The sequence below is a fragment of the Pararge aegeria genome, chromosome 8, assembly GCF_905163445.1.
Source record: "Pararge aegeria chromosome 8, ilParAegt1.1, whole genome shotgun sequence".
In the NCBI taxonomy this organism is placed as follows: Eukaryota; Metazoa; Arthropoda; class Insecta; order Lepidoptera; family Nymphalidae; genus Pararge; species Pararge aegeria.
In genome coordinates, this window is record NC_053187.1 from 2,002,792 (window position 1) to 2,018,392 (window position 15,601).

A 15,601-nucleotide genomic window follows, 5' to 3' on the forward strand; every position below is an offset into this window, starting at 1 on the left:
CGGTGAATATGCAAGTGCACCTCTTACCAGTGGCGTGCACTTCATACATGCACAAAAGCACTACCTACCCTATATTTCTCATATAAATTGTAAAGGAAGACGATTTTTCTACCTACTTAGAGAGGTTTTTTCTACTTTACACCATCTTCTTGCTTTATGCACGCAACTGACTGTCACCTATACGTTGTTCGAGGGGTACACAAAGTTTTCATGGTCAGGCATTTTATCATTATGAAAAAAAAAAGGATAGAACCTTCCTTCCAACTTGGCCTAGGCCTTGTATATATTGCTGTTTCTGGGCTACCGCAGTTTACAAAACGGTCATCTAAGCCACAAAGCACTGCATACAATTATTCCCGGCTAGTTGAAAATGCATGGAGAACAAACAATAGACTTAGCAAATCTCTTTTAAAACAACCGCAGTACAGAGGCCGACAGCTAAGCAAACATATCACATAGACGTACCATAGTTTAGATATTATACAGATGGGCATACGCTGCAATAGATATGGGAGGATTCCTTCAGAAATTTAGTTGTGCAGAGCCCATAAACTATTTAGCAGTCACTTGCGTAACAAACAGCCAAATATAAATTTATTTTATTTTTGTGCAAGCAAATGTAAATTTATAGTGATATCGTTTGGAATGTGATTATAATAATACAAACATAACTATATATTAACTTAACGTTTAGAATGGTTTTATATTTGAAGTTAAGCGATTGTAATATCGAATTCGTAAGCTCGAGTATAATCTCTTCCTTAACTTTCCAGTTATTAACTCCAGTTTATCTATGTAACAAGTCGATCCAAATTGGGAAACACTGCGTTACTGTGTTATTTTTTAGTTATGTAATTTGATTGTGAAGTTTTCTTTTGTTTATTGATATGAAGTTAGCGGATATTGATATAGACAGATTATTTTCTTTATAAAATTAAATTTTTCTAAGGCATTCAATTCTGCCGCAAAGATAGCGTGAACTTTTTATCATGCGTTATTGAACTGTACGATTGCTAAGCAGTGGCAATACATCGGGACGCGGCCGAGTAATGGAGCGTACACTCGCCAGATTTATAGCTCCGCTCCGCTTAAAGCACTCAAGAGTTGAAACGTTCATTTTGCACCAAGTGTACGTGAACTAGGGAATATTAGTTTCATTTCAAAACATTTGTAATTTATGTGGCACTTCGCGGGACTTATCAAACTATTCTTGGTTGATGCGCTCCAAAATGTTTTTCACTTGTCACTTTGTTCGAGTAATGGTGCATGAAGAATTGCGTGCAGATCTACTAGCTAGCATATGCGAGCTTGCACGTGATGTAATTACTACTTAAAACTTAAATAACTTATAAACGGCCCCTCGAAAGTAAAGTCGAGCTCCTACCCACTGCGCCATATCACCGCTTCAAATTAATATATATATATTTAATTTCAAACTTTTTTGACTAGGTATTGCCCGCGTTTTTCTTCTGCGTTTATTACTCCCTGCAAATCCCGTGGGATCCGTTTGTTTTCCTGCAATATAAAATGGCCTATGTTACTCTCCGTCCTACTCTCCACCCTTATCTCCATCCTATACCTACTCCGTCTCTCTGTACTATATAAAAAATAATATTGATCGTTAGTTAGGGCGCAAAGGAAGGACAAACAAACACTCTTTCGCATTTATTTTTCAATAGGTACCTAAGGATTTGATATAATTAAATTTACGTGTTATTATTTGTATTTAGATAGAATTTATATCTAAATGTAACAGATTATTTAATTGATAAAATGTACAAAAAATTTAATTAAATCGTAAAACGGTTGGTATGAATTCTATGACGGATTTCCTCGAAATTGCTCCAATTTGAAGGCGTCCGGGAACATCTGGCCAATTTTTATGAGTACATCCGGGCTTTGATGACGAGCAACTTCATAAGGAAATTAGTAAAACAATGAAATCTTGCCTATTAAAGCAGTAGAGCTTTTTAGCATTGTTCTGTCTCCTTTTATACTCTTTAATACCATTAGTTAAATCAAAATCCAAAGTTCTTTTATTTTGGTATAAAGATATAAACCGACTAGCGTACCGCGGCATGATGTAACTTAACGATTTCAATCTGTTAATAAAATCATGGTTAAAATGAATATTAACAATTGTTTTACCTTTTCTAACGGGTATTATTAATTACAGTGATTGCGTATTAGTATGCACAGGGTATGCAGATAATATAAAATGAAGAAAATCTTTTGTACGAGCTATAAAAACTTAAATTATTTTATGACTCGTACTGGAGATTTTTTCATTTTATATCATTTTCCCGCTTAGTGCATACCATGTATGCAAGCCACTGACTGTATTGCTGATTTCAGTATAACATTTACGTAATATTCTAATTTTTTTTGACGTCCGATTTGCGCAGTATGCAGCGACCCTGCTTTCTGAGTCCATGGCCGTGGGTTCGATTCCCACAACTGGCATATGTTTGTGTGATGAGCATGAAAGTTTTTTTTTAAACTGTCTGCAACATCATCATCATCATTTCAACCAATTGACGTCCACTGCTGGACATGTTGTAGGGAGTTCCACAATGCGACTCGCCTGATGTCCACCTAATTGGGGGCCCAAGGCAGTGGGTTCGATTCCCACTACTGGAAAATGTTTGTGTGATTAGCATGAATGTTTTTCAGTGTCTGGGTGTTTATCTGTATATTATAAGTATTTATATATATTATGCATAAAAATATTCATCAGTCATTTTAGTACCCATAACACAAGCTACGCTTACTTTGGGTCTAGACGGCGATGTGTGTATTGTAGCGGTATATTAAAAAAAATAAATGTGATACTTAACTTAAGTAAGATATAATCCACCAGGGTCGCAGAAGTATAAGATATTTCGTACTACATGGTACGTTTTTTTTTATGTAATTACCTATTTTATAAGTCTATCGTCTTTTGTGATAAACCAAATTTCCTTAATTTATTAACTGCCGATCATCTAGGACACGCCAAATCAGCGGTTAATTGTTTAATGAAGAGCAATTATGGTTCATGGGACAAAACGCGATCTACATTATATAAACGGTGGTCTTGTTAGACTATTTTTATAAAGATTGACGTGGGAAGAATTACTTCCTTTCACAATTAATAAGCGCAAGCGATAATTTAATTTCAATAATATCCTGACTAACAAAGCCTGCGTATTTAAAAAAATTCGGTTGTTCAATTTTTATGTACGCAGGCTTGGTTTTTATTAAATCTGTCAGAATATTATAATGAGGGTAATTTTGGGTGTTTTATTTCATGTTGCTTTTAAAAGTAACAAGTGACAGAAAATCTACTTTCGGCTTTCTGACTCACTTCATTTACTTTCCCTTAGTAATAAGCAGGTATAAGTTTGTAATAGAAGAGTAGTTTTTGAGTAAATAAAGAATAATTTCGAGTGTATTTCATATCAGTGTTATTAACTTATACGTAATATACGTTATTATTTACTTCTGAGTAAGAATATTTCTCAAAGTTATATGCAGTTGTACAATATTGAAGTTTGGTCCACCGTATAAAATGACAGATATCATCAAAAACATTCTAGCATTTTGTTTTCTTGATAGACTAAAAATTACTCTTATTAGACGTATGGCATTTATATTAAACTCATATCCCTAATTGGTTGCCATGCGACATCATACCGAAACGCCAAATCGTTTGGCGGCACCATTGTCAATGCCAGTTGACGAGAGAAAATTCCGAAATTATCAATGACTGAATTTCCCCTGCCTAGGATCGAAATTTTAGACTTCCCACTTATGACCACAGCTCTCGCCACTGCGCCAGGGCGGTCTTCAAAATAATTTTAGTAATATCTGGAATTCGCTTATAACTTACACCGTGTATTCAGCGGCAGCATTACGTAATACGCAATCCATTGTACAAATAACATCAATTATTGAATTACCGCGCATCCAGCACTGTGAAGATATCACGTGTCCCTATAAATTGTAATTGACGTTTGATCTCCATACCGTGGATTATTTCGTTATTAATTTCGACACATGCGGGCTTCATTATAATAATAATTATATTGATCGTTACCCTAACTAATGAACAATCGCTGTCAATCTGGTATTTAAATATCTTTTTTTTTAGCCAATGCAAAAAGGAGAAGGTTCTCAATTCGGATGTTTGTCTTTTCTTATGTATGCTCAGACATAACTCAAAATTATTGCACAGTTATTTTTTTGTTCGACAGGGCTTTCCGAAATGGTACCATTTAAATTTTATCTAGTTATGTGTTTCGGAGACAGACAACGGAATTGAAGCACCACCACAATCAACATCAACTGTTTACATTTTAAATTTTAACATTTATTTTTCTATCTAGTGAGAGATGTAAGTTGAGCCGGATGCTTCCAAACATCCATCTTATTACCTTCAACCTTTTTTTTATACAGAGAAAATGCCTGACGCATAGTACTCCGTTGGGGGAAACGGAGTAGTTATGTGGGACTTGCACCCACTAAAAACTCTGTGTGTTCCTCGATAGACCTATAGTGAAAAGGTTACGCAGATATATTCTGTATTTCTGCGTACATCTTCATTTTCTGTCAAAGTTGGTAGAAGTTATGACGTTAGACTGAAAGCAAGTTGTAGTTTACACATAGTATGAATAGATACAACATTTATTTCCGAAGTCGGTTTTTTTTGTGGCAAATCATTTTCTATTTTTTTTTAACTTCTATTCTATCTAACGACAACCATTTTATTACTTGACATGACACGACCAGTATTTGATTTCATAAACCGTTTTTGAAATCCTTATATTTCTTCCAATCCAGACCTCAAGAAGCAGTTCGTGGTATCACCATCACCAACTTCAGTGGAGGCTGGCTCGGCTGCGTCTCTCCGCTGCTCACCCCCAGCGGCTGCTCCACCACCGAGGGTATCCTGGCTGAAGCACGGTATACCATTGCAACAAGACCACAATGTGCTTATATCTGCTGAAGGAAACCTGCTTATATCCAGAGCAACGTTACAGGCAAGTAAAATTTGTACAAACATCCAGTTTGCTGACCGATCTCGGCCACTGTTGTCAATCTCCAGAGAGATTTTCCAACTGCTAAATAGCAATATTTGTAACGATCTTTTTAAGTAACTTTCATCATTTATTAACAAAACCCTTAAAAATTAAATAAATTAAAGTACAGATTTTTCAGAGAAGTGACTCGTAATTCTAGACATTAAAACATTCCAAAAAGCTATTTATTACTCTTGATATTGGTAAAGATATTGAAATGTGTAGTCAAACTTTAATAAAAATATCGTAAAAGTATTATGAATAGTTCCAAGTTAAAAAACTAAGTATTATGTATCGTAGTTAAATTAAATTAACGAAAATAATCCCAGGGCCTTGATATGCACGAAACTTATGTATACCTTAAGAGTTAATGTTAAGTACATACTGTATCCGATTAAACGCATGGAACAAAACCAATGAGTATGAAAACAGTATTCTGGGTAAACTCTACTAATATTATAAATGCGATGGTGTCTTTGAAAGTCCTTTCTTAAAAAGACTGAGAGAAAAATAGATTATTGCTAAAAATAGATTCCAGGAAAATAAACGGTTTCCACAGTATTTGTAAAAAACTGTAATATATGTCGACGAATAATGCGGCCAACGGCTAATAAAATACATAGTGCTTCTTTAGTTTATGATTGACATTGCATACTCTGTGGAATATATTCCATTTTCTTCTCTCAGCTAGAGCTCTTCTTTTAAAAAGGCTTATTTTTTGTAAGTTGTGTTTAAAAATAAATCAGTCAATTCTACTCTATTCTAATAGTGTTTTCAATAACCAATACATTTACCTACATTGAATATTCACATAACCTTTCCACGCTACATCTCACCGATACCGCATCAGCGTTAGTAAAATACACGACGGCGTTGTGCATTTATTTTACACGACTTTCTGGAAATTAATATATTTACATTTTATTGAATTGCAAAACAACTTACGACCGCGCATATTGAAACTGCTTTTCCGCTAAATACGAATAGCATTTGCATAAATTGCATTCAAATCACACCCATTCAAAAGATAGAGTATTTTCACGTTTACTGTTGTAAGAGAATGTTTCCTGTTATTTTCTAAATAGACGAAGACTCTATACTGATTTCTTATAAAGAGCGGGTTACCTAGCTGTGTTGGAACTTTAAAGATTTATTTATTCTTGATATTTTTCTGATATTTTTTAGAATTTGTCATCTTAGTTTCAGTTAAAAGTTTTTAATTGGCACAGAAGTCCACTACACACACAATTAGACAACTCGACAATTTTAAATCTCAAATCAGTTATTATTAACTATGTTTACTAACATATTCATCATTATCATCTTCATCTTCATATCGAACCATTAGTGATTAAAGATTTGTAACAAAGATTTTCGTGGTAAATCAACATTTCTTAAATAAACTTCAACGGGTACATACCACAATAAAATTTTGGATTTTTATACCACGATTCAACTACGTCGAAATCCCAGAAATACCCTTTGAACTTTATTTAAGAAATGGGAACCATTAGTGGCACACTACAGGACAGGGGTCTCCTGCCACAATGGGAAGGTCCACCACGCTGGCGCAGTGAGGATTGGTGGACACCACACACCTTTGTGATCATTATAGAGAACTCTCCGACATGAATGTTTTCTCACGATATTTTCCTTCAACGACACTCCTTGAATAAAGTGATATTTTAATTGCTTGCTTAGAAATTTTAGAGGTGCGCGCTGCACACGCAACTATCAACGCTAACTAACGTATTATTTACATGAAATTGTTATGTTTTTTAATTCAGAAATTATTATTAAGCTCTTATCAGAAATTATTATTAAATTATTATATAAAACGCACAGGGGTAGACAGACAAACCGAAAGACTATGTGTTATTTCATCCAGGTATACTTGCAGATAACACTTAGTGATTATTTTTAAGGATTATTTTTACATTTGACGAATTTCTTAATGACAAGGTTGCTTGGAAGCATCCGGCTCCGCTTTCATCTCTCACAAGATAAAGTCAAAGTCAAAAATAACTTTACTAAGTAGGCCAATATATGGCACTTTTGATATTCGTACATTACATGAGTATTACGCGGTAGTGAGATGATGGCGATAACCATATTCGTAAACTTAAAACTAAAGCTACGAGGGTCCCAAACGCGTCCTAGTTTTGTTATCACCATCTCTCATATGGATAGAAAAATGAATTTTAAAATGTAAAATGTACATTGTAGATAATGCAAAAGAGCATCTGCTGAGTTTTGTGCCGGCTTCTTCTCGGTAGAATCTGCCTTCCGAACCGGTGGTAGAGTCACTACACACAGACAGACTTGACATTTCAAAAGTGTTTATATTAGGCCTACTTGAAATAAATGAATTTTGAATTTAAAAGTAAGTTTTTGTTTTTTGCCACTAAACATATTTTATATGAATACAACTTTCCATTATCAATTAACGTAAAATTTTAATAATTTATTCATAATCGTCTTTAATAACCATTTCTCAATGGGTTTTTAATTAATAGTCAGCTATAGATATGACTTTTGATAGCTTTATGACTTAATACGACGCAGTATCTTGATAAATCCTCATTTGCATTTGATTCGTTAATAACTTCGAGTTATTTATGATGAATGACTTCGCCTTAATAGTGTGTTAATATTTTTTGTTACACCCGCTGTTTTATTATATCTTTAATTAAAATGAGCTAAAACTGTAGCTGAGTTAACTTCGTAACTATCAAAGAGTTCATTGTAATTCAAAATTATGTACATACATGTTTAAAACACTGTTTCATGCAGATATACTTTAAATTAAACTTCTTCGGTATTAAGATACACTACATTAATATCACAGAAAATTTATACTGTTCTTAAACATAAAGACAATAAGTTTATAAATCAAGAATCTACACAAAAAAAGATATTTACAGAGTTTTTGGATCAAAGAGTTAAGAACAAAAAGAAATCGGGTACACGACTAATATTGAAGCATCAAAATCCTTAAATCAACCATCATTACGAAAGAATGACAGGATTTTATATAACAGATTTATTAAATAAATTAAATAAGCTTAATAGTAAAACTAACAATGGTAACTCTACTGAGACTAAGATAGTACTTTTTTATTTTTGCAATGTCCCCGACTACAAAGACATTATTTCTAAAGAAAAGTATCTTAAGGTAGTTCAGTATACCTTATAGTTTTAAAATACGGTCTCTATAGATGTATATCATAGTGTAAAACATGTAAAGTTTTATTGTTTTTATATTATCTGCATTCTACATAAAGTGGCGATAGCCCAGCGACTAGGACATCTACTTCACTTTCGGGGGCCCTAGTTCGAATCCCAGCACGCACATCTAACTTTTATAAGTTATGTGTATTTTAAGTAATTAAAATATCACTTGCTTCAACAGTGAAAACAAAACATCGTGAGGAACGCGTGTGAAGTCCACCAATCCGCACTGGGCCAGCGTGGTGGACTACGGCCTGAACCCTTCTCATTGTGGAAGGAGATCAGAGCCGGGGCCGGTTATGAGTTGATATGATGATGATGACTCTACAAAAAAGCCTAATAAGGCTTCAAGTAAGATTATAGATCTTTAGGTTTATCTTCAAAAAAATTTCATTGCAGATACTTCCAGTAGTTTTTAAACAATAATGTTCTTCTTCCTCTTCTTTTGATTTATGGCTTTTCGTAGTGCCAAAACAGCACAATACACTTTGCCAGTGTCAAGTATATTATCAACAATAATGTCAAAAGCACAACTCCTACGGCTAACTATCTTAATGGTTCATAATTTGATACAAATATATCATTAGGATAAAGAAGAAAGAGCAGAAAATCCAAATTTAATCCCTCTTGTACATTTGGTTACTCACGAAATGATGAGTCATTCGTACTGACACACGTGTCTCCCTCCTTTTTGTTCATGCCCACTTGGCTTGTATCCTTTATTGCATATTATTTATTACGTCAATCATATCCTGGGTGAATTGTGATTCTTTTTTTTTTGTGAAGAGTTATGTTCCATTTATTAATTACGATTCGTATGACTAATGGTTCTTTTCATTGCTTTAACTTCATAGCTCAACATTAACTAGACTGTGAGATGGTGATAGTAAAAAAAAACCTGGCTAAGTTTGTTGTGGGCCCTTCTTAGACCAGGGCGCGTTTGGAACCCTCCTAGCTTTAGTTTTACGTTAACGAATGCAGTTATCACCATCACTAACATTAGTGTAACATGTTAAATGTATGAACGCTTCATAAGTGCCTGTAATGTCTACATGAATAAAACATTTTTGAATTTGAATTTGAATTTTAAATTACTAACTTGACAAAAGTTTTTCGTTTCTATATCTTAATTTTGCGTATTATTTTGTATCATAGGTCAACCTTGAGTGTTTCTTATTTTGGTTTTCTCTTTTACGAAACAAAATGTAAACTTATTTTATTTTTGACTTCTCGTGTATTAAATGGCGTAAGTCCTTTAATCCGCATAAAATAAAGATAAACTTCCTTTTTTATTTTTAATTCTGTTATATTTTATTCAGCTTATAACACCCTTTTTACACAACACGACATCTTTATAGAAGCACAGTAATGTTTTACATTCCAAATTGTAGTGTGCTGGAATTTAATATGTGATTTGGAAACAACATACATATTAGTTAAACAAAATGATTTTGAAGAGCAAGCAGCAATTAATTCTTGTCTCTATAAACCAGCGAAAAAGCCTCTTTTGCTTTAATTTAACTGCACTGATCTTGTCTGTTTAAATATGCAGTGAATGTAACTAAATGGTCACCATTAAACATCGGGCCCTTTCTTCACTTGATAGAAATCTGATAAGACAAGATTCCCGGCGTTCGTTGGAGTCGGTATTAGGCGTCTACAGATATGCCAATATGTCGGCCGACACGTTCCAATCAGATACCTTATTTGTTATGGCAAGCAGTAACCCTTGTAAATTTAATAAGTAAAGATTTCATTGTCATTTAAATTAAAACAAATAGTAAAAGAAACTAAATAAAGTGTTTATTCAAATAATATTACATAACATACAGTATTAAAAATGGTTCAACTTTTCTTGACACCTTGTGGTTCTATGATTTCTCATAAATAAAACAAAGCCATGGATCATCATCTGTAACTGTTCAAATACCAAATAAGCGTTTTATCATAATAATGTTCTAGCGACATATGTCGGAGCTGTATATTGGCATTTCTGTATATACTATTAACCCCCAATTTCAAATCATACATCTGAATTGGTTCATTCATGTTCATAAATGGCGTAGAACTACGGCCGAGTATGTAGGTATATATTTCTTTATAAATGTAACACAAATTTAAGGCGAAGCTGTAAGTTGGCATATCTGTAGATGCTAATAACCGTACATCTAAGTTGGTGTTGGAGTGCAGACAATCGCAGCATCTTGTCGCGAATGTTTATTTATCAGGACTGCGACTAATTAGTCGACCGGGACAGACGTTTATTAATTGCGACACGAGTCGGTGTCGCCAGTTGCGATCGCCTTTTTGTCACGTTCCGGTACGCTCCTTCAAAGCGCATGGACGGCACTTGATAAAACACTGAGAGCTGGGTTAATTTAATTCTACATTTCACTGGAAATGGACATTTGTCTTTATAATTAATTTAATTTTATAACCCTTGTCGGTTCTAATATAGTGCGATGCCCGTGTGTTTCATGAGTTTGAAATATTGAATTGTAATTTCGATCGGAACTACTGTATCTACTGTACGCACTCGTAGTTATTGCAGTTTAATAAAAAACGGTCGCATGTTACCTTTTAACACAATTTATTTTGAGAAACCACTCGAAGACGAATAAAAACTAGCATAAAATCGACTTAGAAATTTTTAGGTTATTAGTAAATAGCATGATAAAAACATGACTCCAGCGCTTCTTTGTGGCCTAAAACATGTCTAAGAATATCCCAGAAGGTACTTTATGCAAAAAACAGTGTGTATAATCAATCAATTTACTATCTACAATAATGCAAATACGAAGACACTCGAATTACAGATGAGGCGGTTAAAATCCCCCCATAAGTATTGCAGGTTAAAAAATCCCCATCTTAAATCAGAAAGTTTTATTATAAACTAGGATAACCAGTGTACTATTTGATAGTACACAACCTGCAAACGTTGAACTACAAGCAGTAGTATTTCCATTACAGTTGCAGCAGTAGTGCGCCATGTTCATAATTACAATCACGGTCCAGTGTCCACCGTAATCAACTCTACCCGGGACCGTGACGACAAAATTGCAAATAACTCACACCATCTCCGGTTTCCTACACAGAGCACTCACTAATTAGCCTTTGCGGCGAGGCATGGATTAATTGCAACCGGTGCTACCCCTCCCGTAACGCTATCTCTGTAGGTGTTGGAGCCATTTTCTTAATTAAATGTAATGTTTATAGTCATGCGTTTACATCGTTCAAAGCTATCTTCATCTAATGTTGCTCTGGAGTCTCTTTGAATGTAAACAGGTTGGGAAATGTTTTCGCTTCTTGCGAACTCTCGTGTATCCTACATTAAATACACTTGTTTTTAACGTCGAATAAACATCCTTTGATTCCGATTACAAGTTAATTATGTTATTGGAAAACTCCGATTACATGTTTGTTATCATGCTATTATTAAGCTCAAACTGTTTAAATCCAATAAGCTCGTTTACAGATACTATTTAGTTGACATTAGAATGATTGAATTGACCTTTTTCGTTATATTTATAAAGGTCAATTAAAAGTTTATTTCTTTACAAGCCAATAAACTTTGAAGCATTGATAGCGTTGTGGTTAAGGCTTCGGCTTACCTTTCGTAAAGACCGAGGTTCGAGCCCCGGCACGCAACTCTGACTTTTCGGAGTTATGTAGGTTTTTAAGTTAAGCAAGTTTCATCCTGAGGAAACCCTGCATGCCTGAGAGTTCTCCATAATGTTCTCAATGGCGTGTGAAGTCTACCAATCCGCACTGGGCCAGCGAGGTAAACTACGGCCTGAGTCCTTCTCATTATGAGGAAAGACCCGTGCCCTGTAAGTCGGTAACTTTGAATCTACAAAACCGTTTTTAGTAATTCATTAACCTTACAAAAGCTAGTTTATCCAAAAGTAATATATTTTATAATTAATTAATGTAATTTGGGCTTGAAACGATTGTAAAAGTAAACAAAGTAAACCAAGTAAGTGGAAAATCGTTTGAAATCGGTTTTTTCCTCATCCTCTTGAGCGGTCACCCGGAACCTCCCATTTATAGGACATAAATGGGAGGTCCCGGTTTCGACTCACGGCAGGGGAAATTCAGATATTTATGAATTTTGTCATGAAAAACCCCACACTTTTGCATTAATAATATTTGTATGGATTTTGTATGATTTTAATGTAAATAAAATAATGCCTAACACAAATGAATCAGTTAATGTAAATAAAATAAATTGTTTTTTTTTGTCAACAGGACATGGCGAATTACAGTTGCGTGGCCGAAAATATAGCAGGCAAGAAAATTTCAGAATCGGCAACATTGACCGTATATGGTAAGCCTTCTTTTTTATTAAATTTTTTAACAGACCTTATAGGAAACTGACAGGTATTTTAAATTTAAGCATATTTTAGGGTTCCGTAACAAAAGACAACAATAAATTACGTAGCGCGTGCTCTGAGTGTCCTGGAGTCATACGTTATGTCTTTTGGCAATTGATATGATCGATTTTATTCCAAGAATAACATAATTTAATTAATAATTTTTTTAATGTACGTTTACACTGTTCTATTTAACTGCCTTTTTGGTTGGCGTTTATCATACATAAGAATTATGCAAAGAATGTTTCAATACAAGCCCGGAATTAGGCGTTTTACTTAGATTTTACACTGGTGACTCGGACACATACATTATGTTCCTTTGGGAATTGTTATGATCGATTTTATTCAAAATATAAGGTGAATTACTCAATACTTTTAAAAATGTCAGTTTACATTGATCTATTTAACTGCTTTATTGGTGGGCATTTATTATATTCACCTAGGAATTATTCCGAAAAGGTTTTCAACGCAAGTCCGGAATTAGGTGTTTTACTTTCCTTTTTTTTTATTCCTCTTCAAGCTGGCCCTTGACTGGAATGTTACCTGGTGGTAAATGATGATGCAGTCTAAGATCGTAGCGGGCTAACCTGTTAGGGAGTATGGTAGTCATACCCCTAATCAGTTTCTACGCGACATCGCACCGGAACACTAAATCGTTTAGCGGCACGTCTTTGTCAGTTACCTATATTTTACCCCCGTGACTCGGATAACACGAGAGGCTGCGACTGTCGGTAATAATCACTAAATTGGTGAAATTATTCTTGTTGACGCCAACCAACCCGCAATCCCTGTCCTATGAAGGTTAACCTGTGCTCAGCATGATCATCGTCATCCAACCACAGCGATGTGCTAATTTGGGTTGGTGGGCTATCGAGATTATCATCACATATTAGTGTGAGCGACTGGGCACGGTTGCTTGAGTCACCTTAGAATTTTTAACAGAAATACCCAATACCTCATATTTCTTAGCTTAACCAGCGTTTCCAGGACCTCGTGAGCTGTCGACAAACATGCTAACCACTGGACAAACGAAATATTTGTGCCTAGTAGTGGGGCATTCATAAAGACTTCCAATAAAGTGCACATTATTCTACTAGTCAAGCCTTTTGCATTATTGTTTGCGCCATTTGGTTGCGTCGGCCATTTTGGATCAATATTCATCAAAAATAGCTAAGATAATTCCCCAGCTGGTTACACTGATTTTATCTTAATTTTAACACATTGTAGGTGAGTTAAAAGTCTGTATACGATATTAACTTATGTATAACCGCGGCATCTGACTAGCTATTTGTAAAACACTAGCTGTGCTAACTTTAGAAACGTAGCACTAACATGACCCGCTTTCCAAACCATAATTTAAACACTCTGCACATAATTGCATTTGAACATGAAGTCTTAAAATTAATTGCCCACTAAAGCTTAGCGATATAATGGTGCTAAAAACGTTGTACGCAAACCTTTGAACTTCAACAATAATGAGGGCGACACTGCCACAAAACTTGGACAAAACGAAGGTAAAAAAATTATTAATTATTAAAAATTATATAATATTATAAAATAATAGTATATATATAATATTAAAAATTAAAATGCATATACTATTTTTTTTACATGCATTTTAAATTCCTGCAAAAACACTAATAAAATTTATAAAAAAGCAATGTGTCATCTCTTGTTTCAAACGTGTCTCATTGTAATATGGACCTTTGAAAAAAGTAGATCGAAACTGCAACGTTTCCTACTAGATGACGTTACTGTCGCAATAAGACTGATGTTAGAGGCATATACTAATTTTGGCATCGACGGTGAAAGAGCCGCAGCTTAGTGGTCAAAGCGCTCAGGCCGCGATTGCCAGAAAGTCGCAGGTTCAAATTCTGTCGGTTCCGAAAATTATTATATGCATTATAAATTTATAAAATTAGTACAGATGTTAGTTAGGAAGTGGAACTCGATTCTCGAACTTATAAGACCAAATGTTCACCGTTCCACATGGGAGGTTGTCTCAATCGAAAACCAGTTTAAGATTTAATAAATCCTTTTCCACTTGTAGCTGAAGTGTCTAATACATACGCGTGGTTACGTGTACCGTAGCATATCATTCTAAATGATCACCGTGTAACTGCATAGTGTGAGAGACGACTGCTAAATGTCACCTTGGGTATGAAATATATTTTTTTTAATTTCACTACTAGTAACTCTTGACGGTAATCTCACGTGATGCAGTGCAGTCTAAGATAGTAGCGGGCTAACATGTTAGGGATATGGCAGTTGTAAGCCACACCCTTTATCGGTTTTACTAATGTTTCAATAAATCGCTTATCGAGCTACATTTAAATAATTGTATTTGTGTTTTATGTCATTATTACGGCGATAATATCGACACATATTATATATAGCCTGTGGTCTGATTGCTTTTATGTTTTAAATTATTTTGGAAGTGTAAAATTAAAGTGTATTCAATCATTCATTCCTTTGTGTAACATACTTTCACTCCACTCCACTACTTCAAACGTTATTTTGCATCAAAGTTTATCATTAAGGTGATTTGATAAAAAATGTAAATATTTGAAACACTTCGCGGTATGGTGTTTATTTTGTAATACTGATATTAGAATAACATATTTTAGAAATAACACTAAATACAAATATTCATGCCTAAACAATAAAGTTCGAAAATTAAAAGAGTACGAATCCCAGCACGCACCTTTAACTTTTCTAATTTATGTGCGTTTTAATTTAATAAAATATCACTGGCTTAAAGGTGAAAAAAAACATCGCGAGGAAACCTGCAAGCCTGAGACTTCGCCATAATTTTTCAAAGGCGTGTAAAGACCACCAATCCTTACTGGGCCGGGATGTGGCGGACAACGGTCTTAACCCTTCTCATCGTGGGGTGGACTAAACACTATGGGATATTACGGGTTCTAAAACACATGG

The 15,601-nt window shown here is 34.5% G+C and overlaps 1 protein-coding gene across 1 annotated transcript in view; it reads left to right on the forward strand.

Annotated features, from left to right (window-relative positions):
• LOC120625935 (netrin receptor UNC5B-like) overlaps window positions 1-15,601 on the forward strand; it is a 120,929-nt gene that overhangs the window by 52,716 nt on the left and 52,612 nt on the right. The window contains exons 4-5 of the mRNA XM_039893207.1: window positions 4,822-5,021; window positions 12,540-12,618. Coding sequence (XP_039749141.1) covers window positions 4,822-5,021; window positions 12,540-12,618 — 279 coding nt within the window. The remainder of the gene's footprint in view (window positions 1-4,821; window positions 5,022-12,539; window positions 12,619-15,601) is intronic.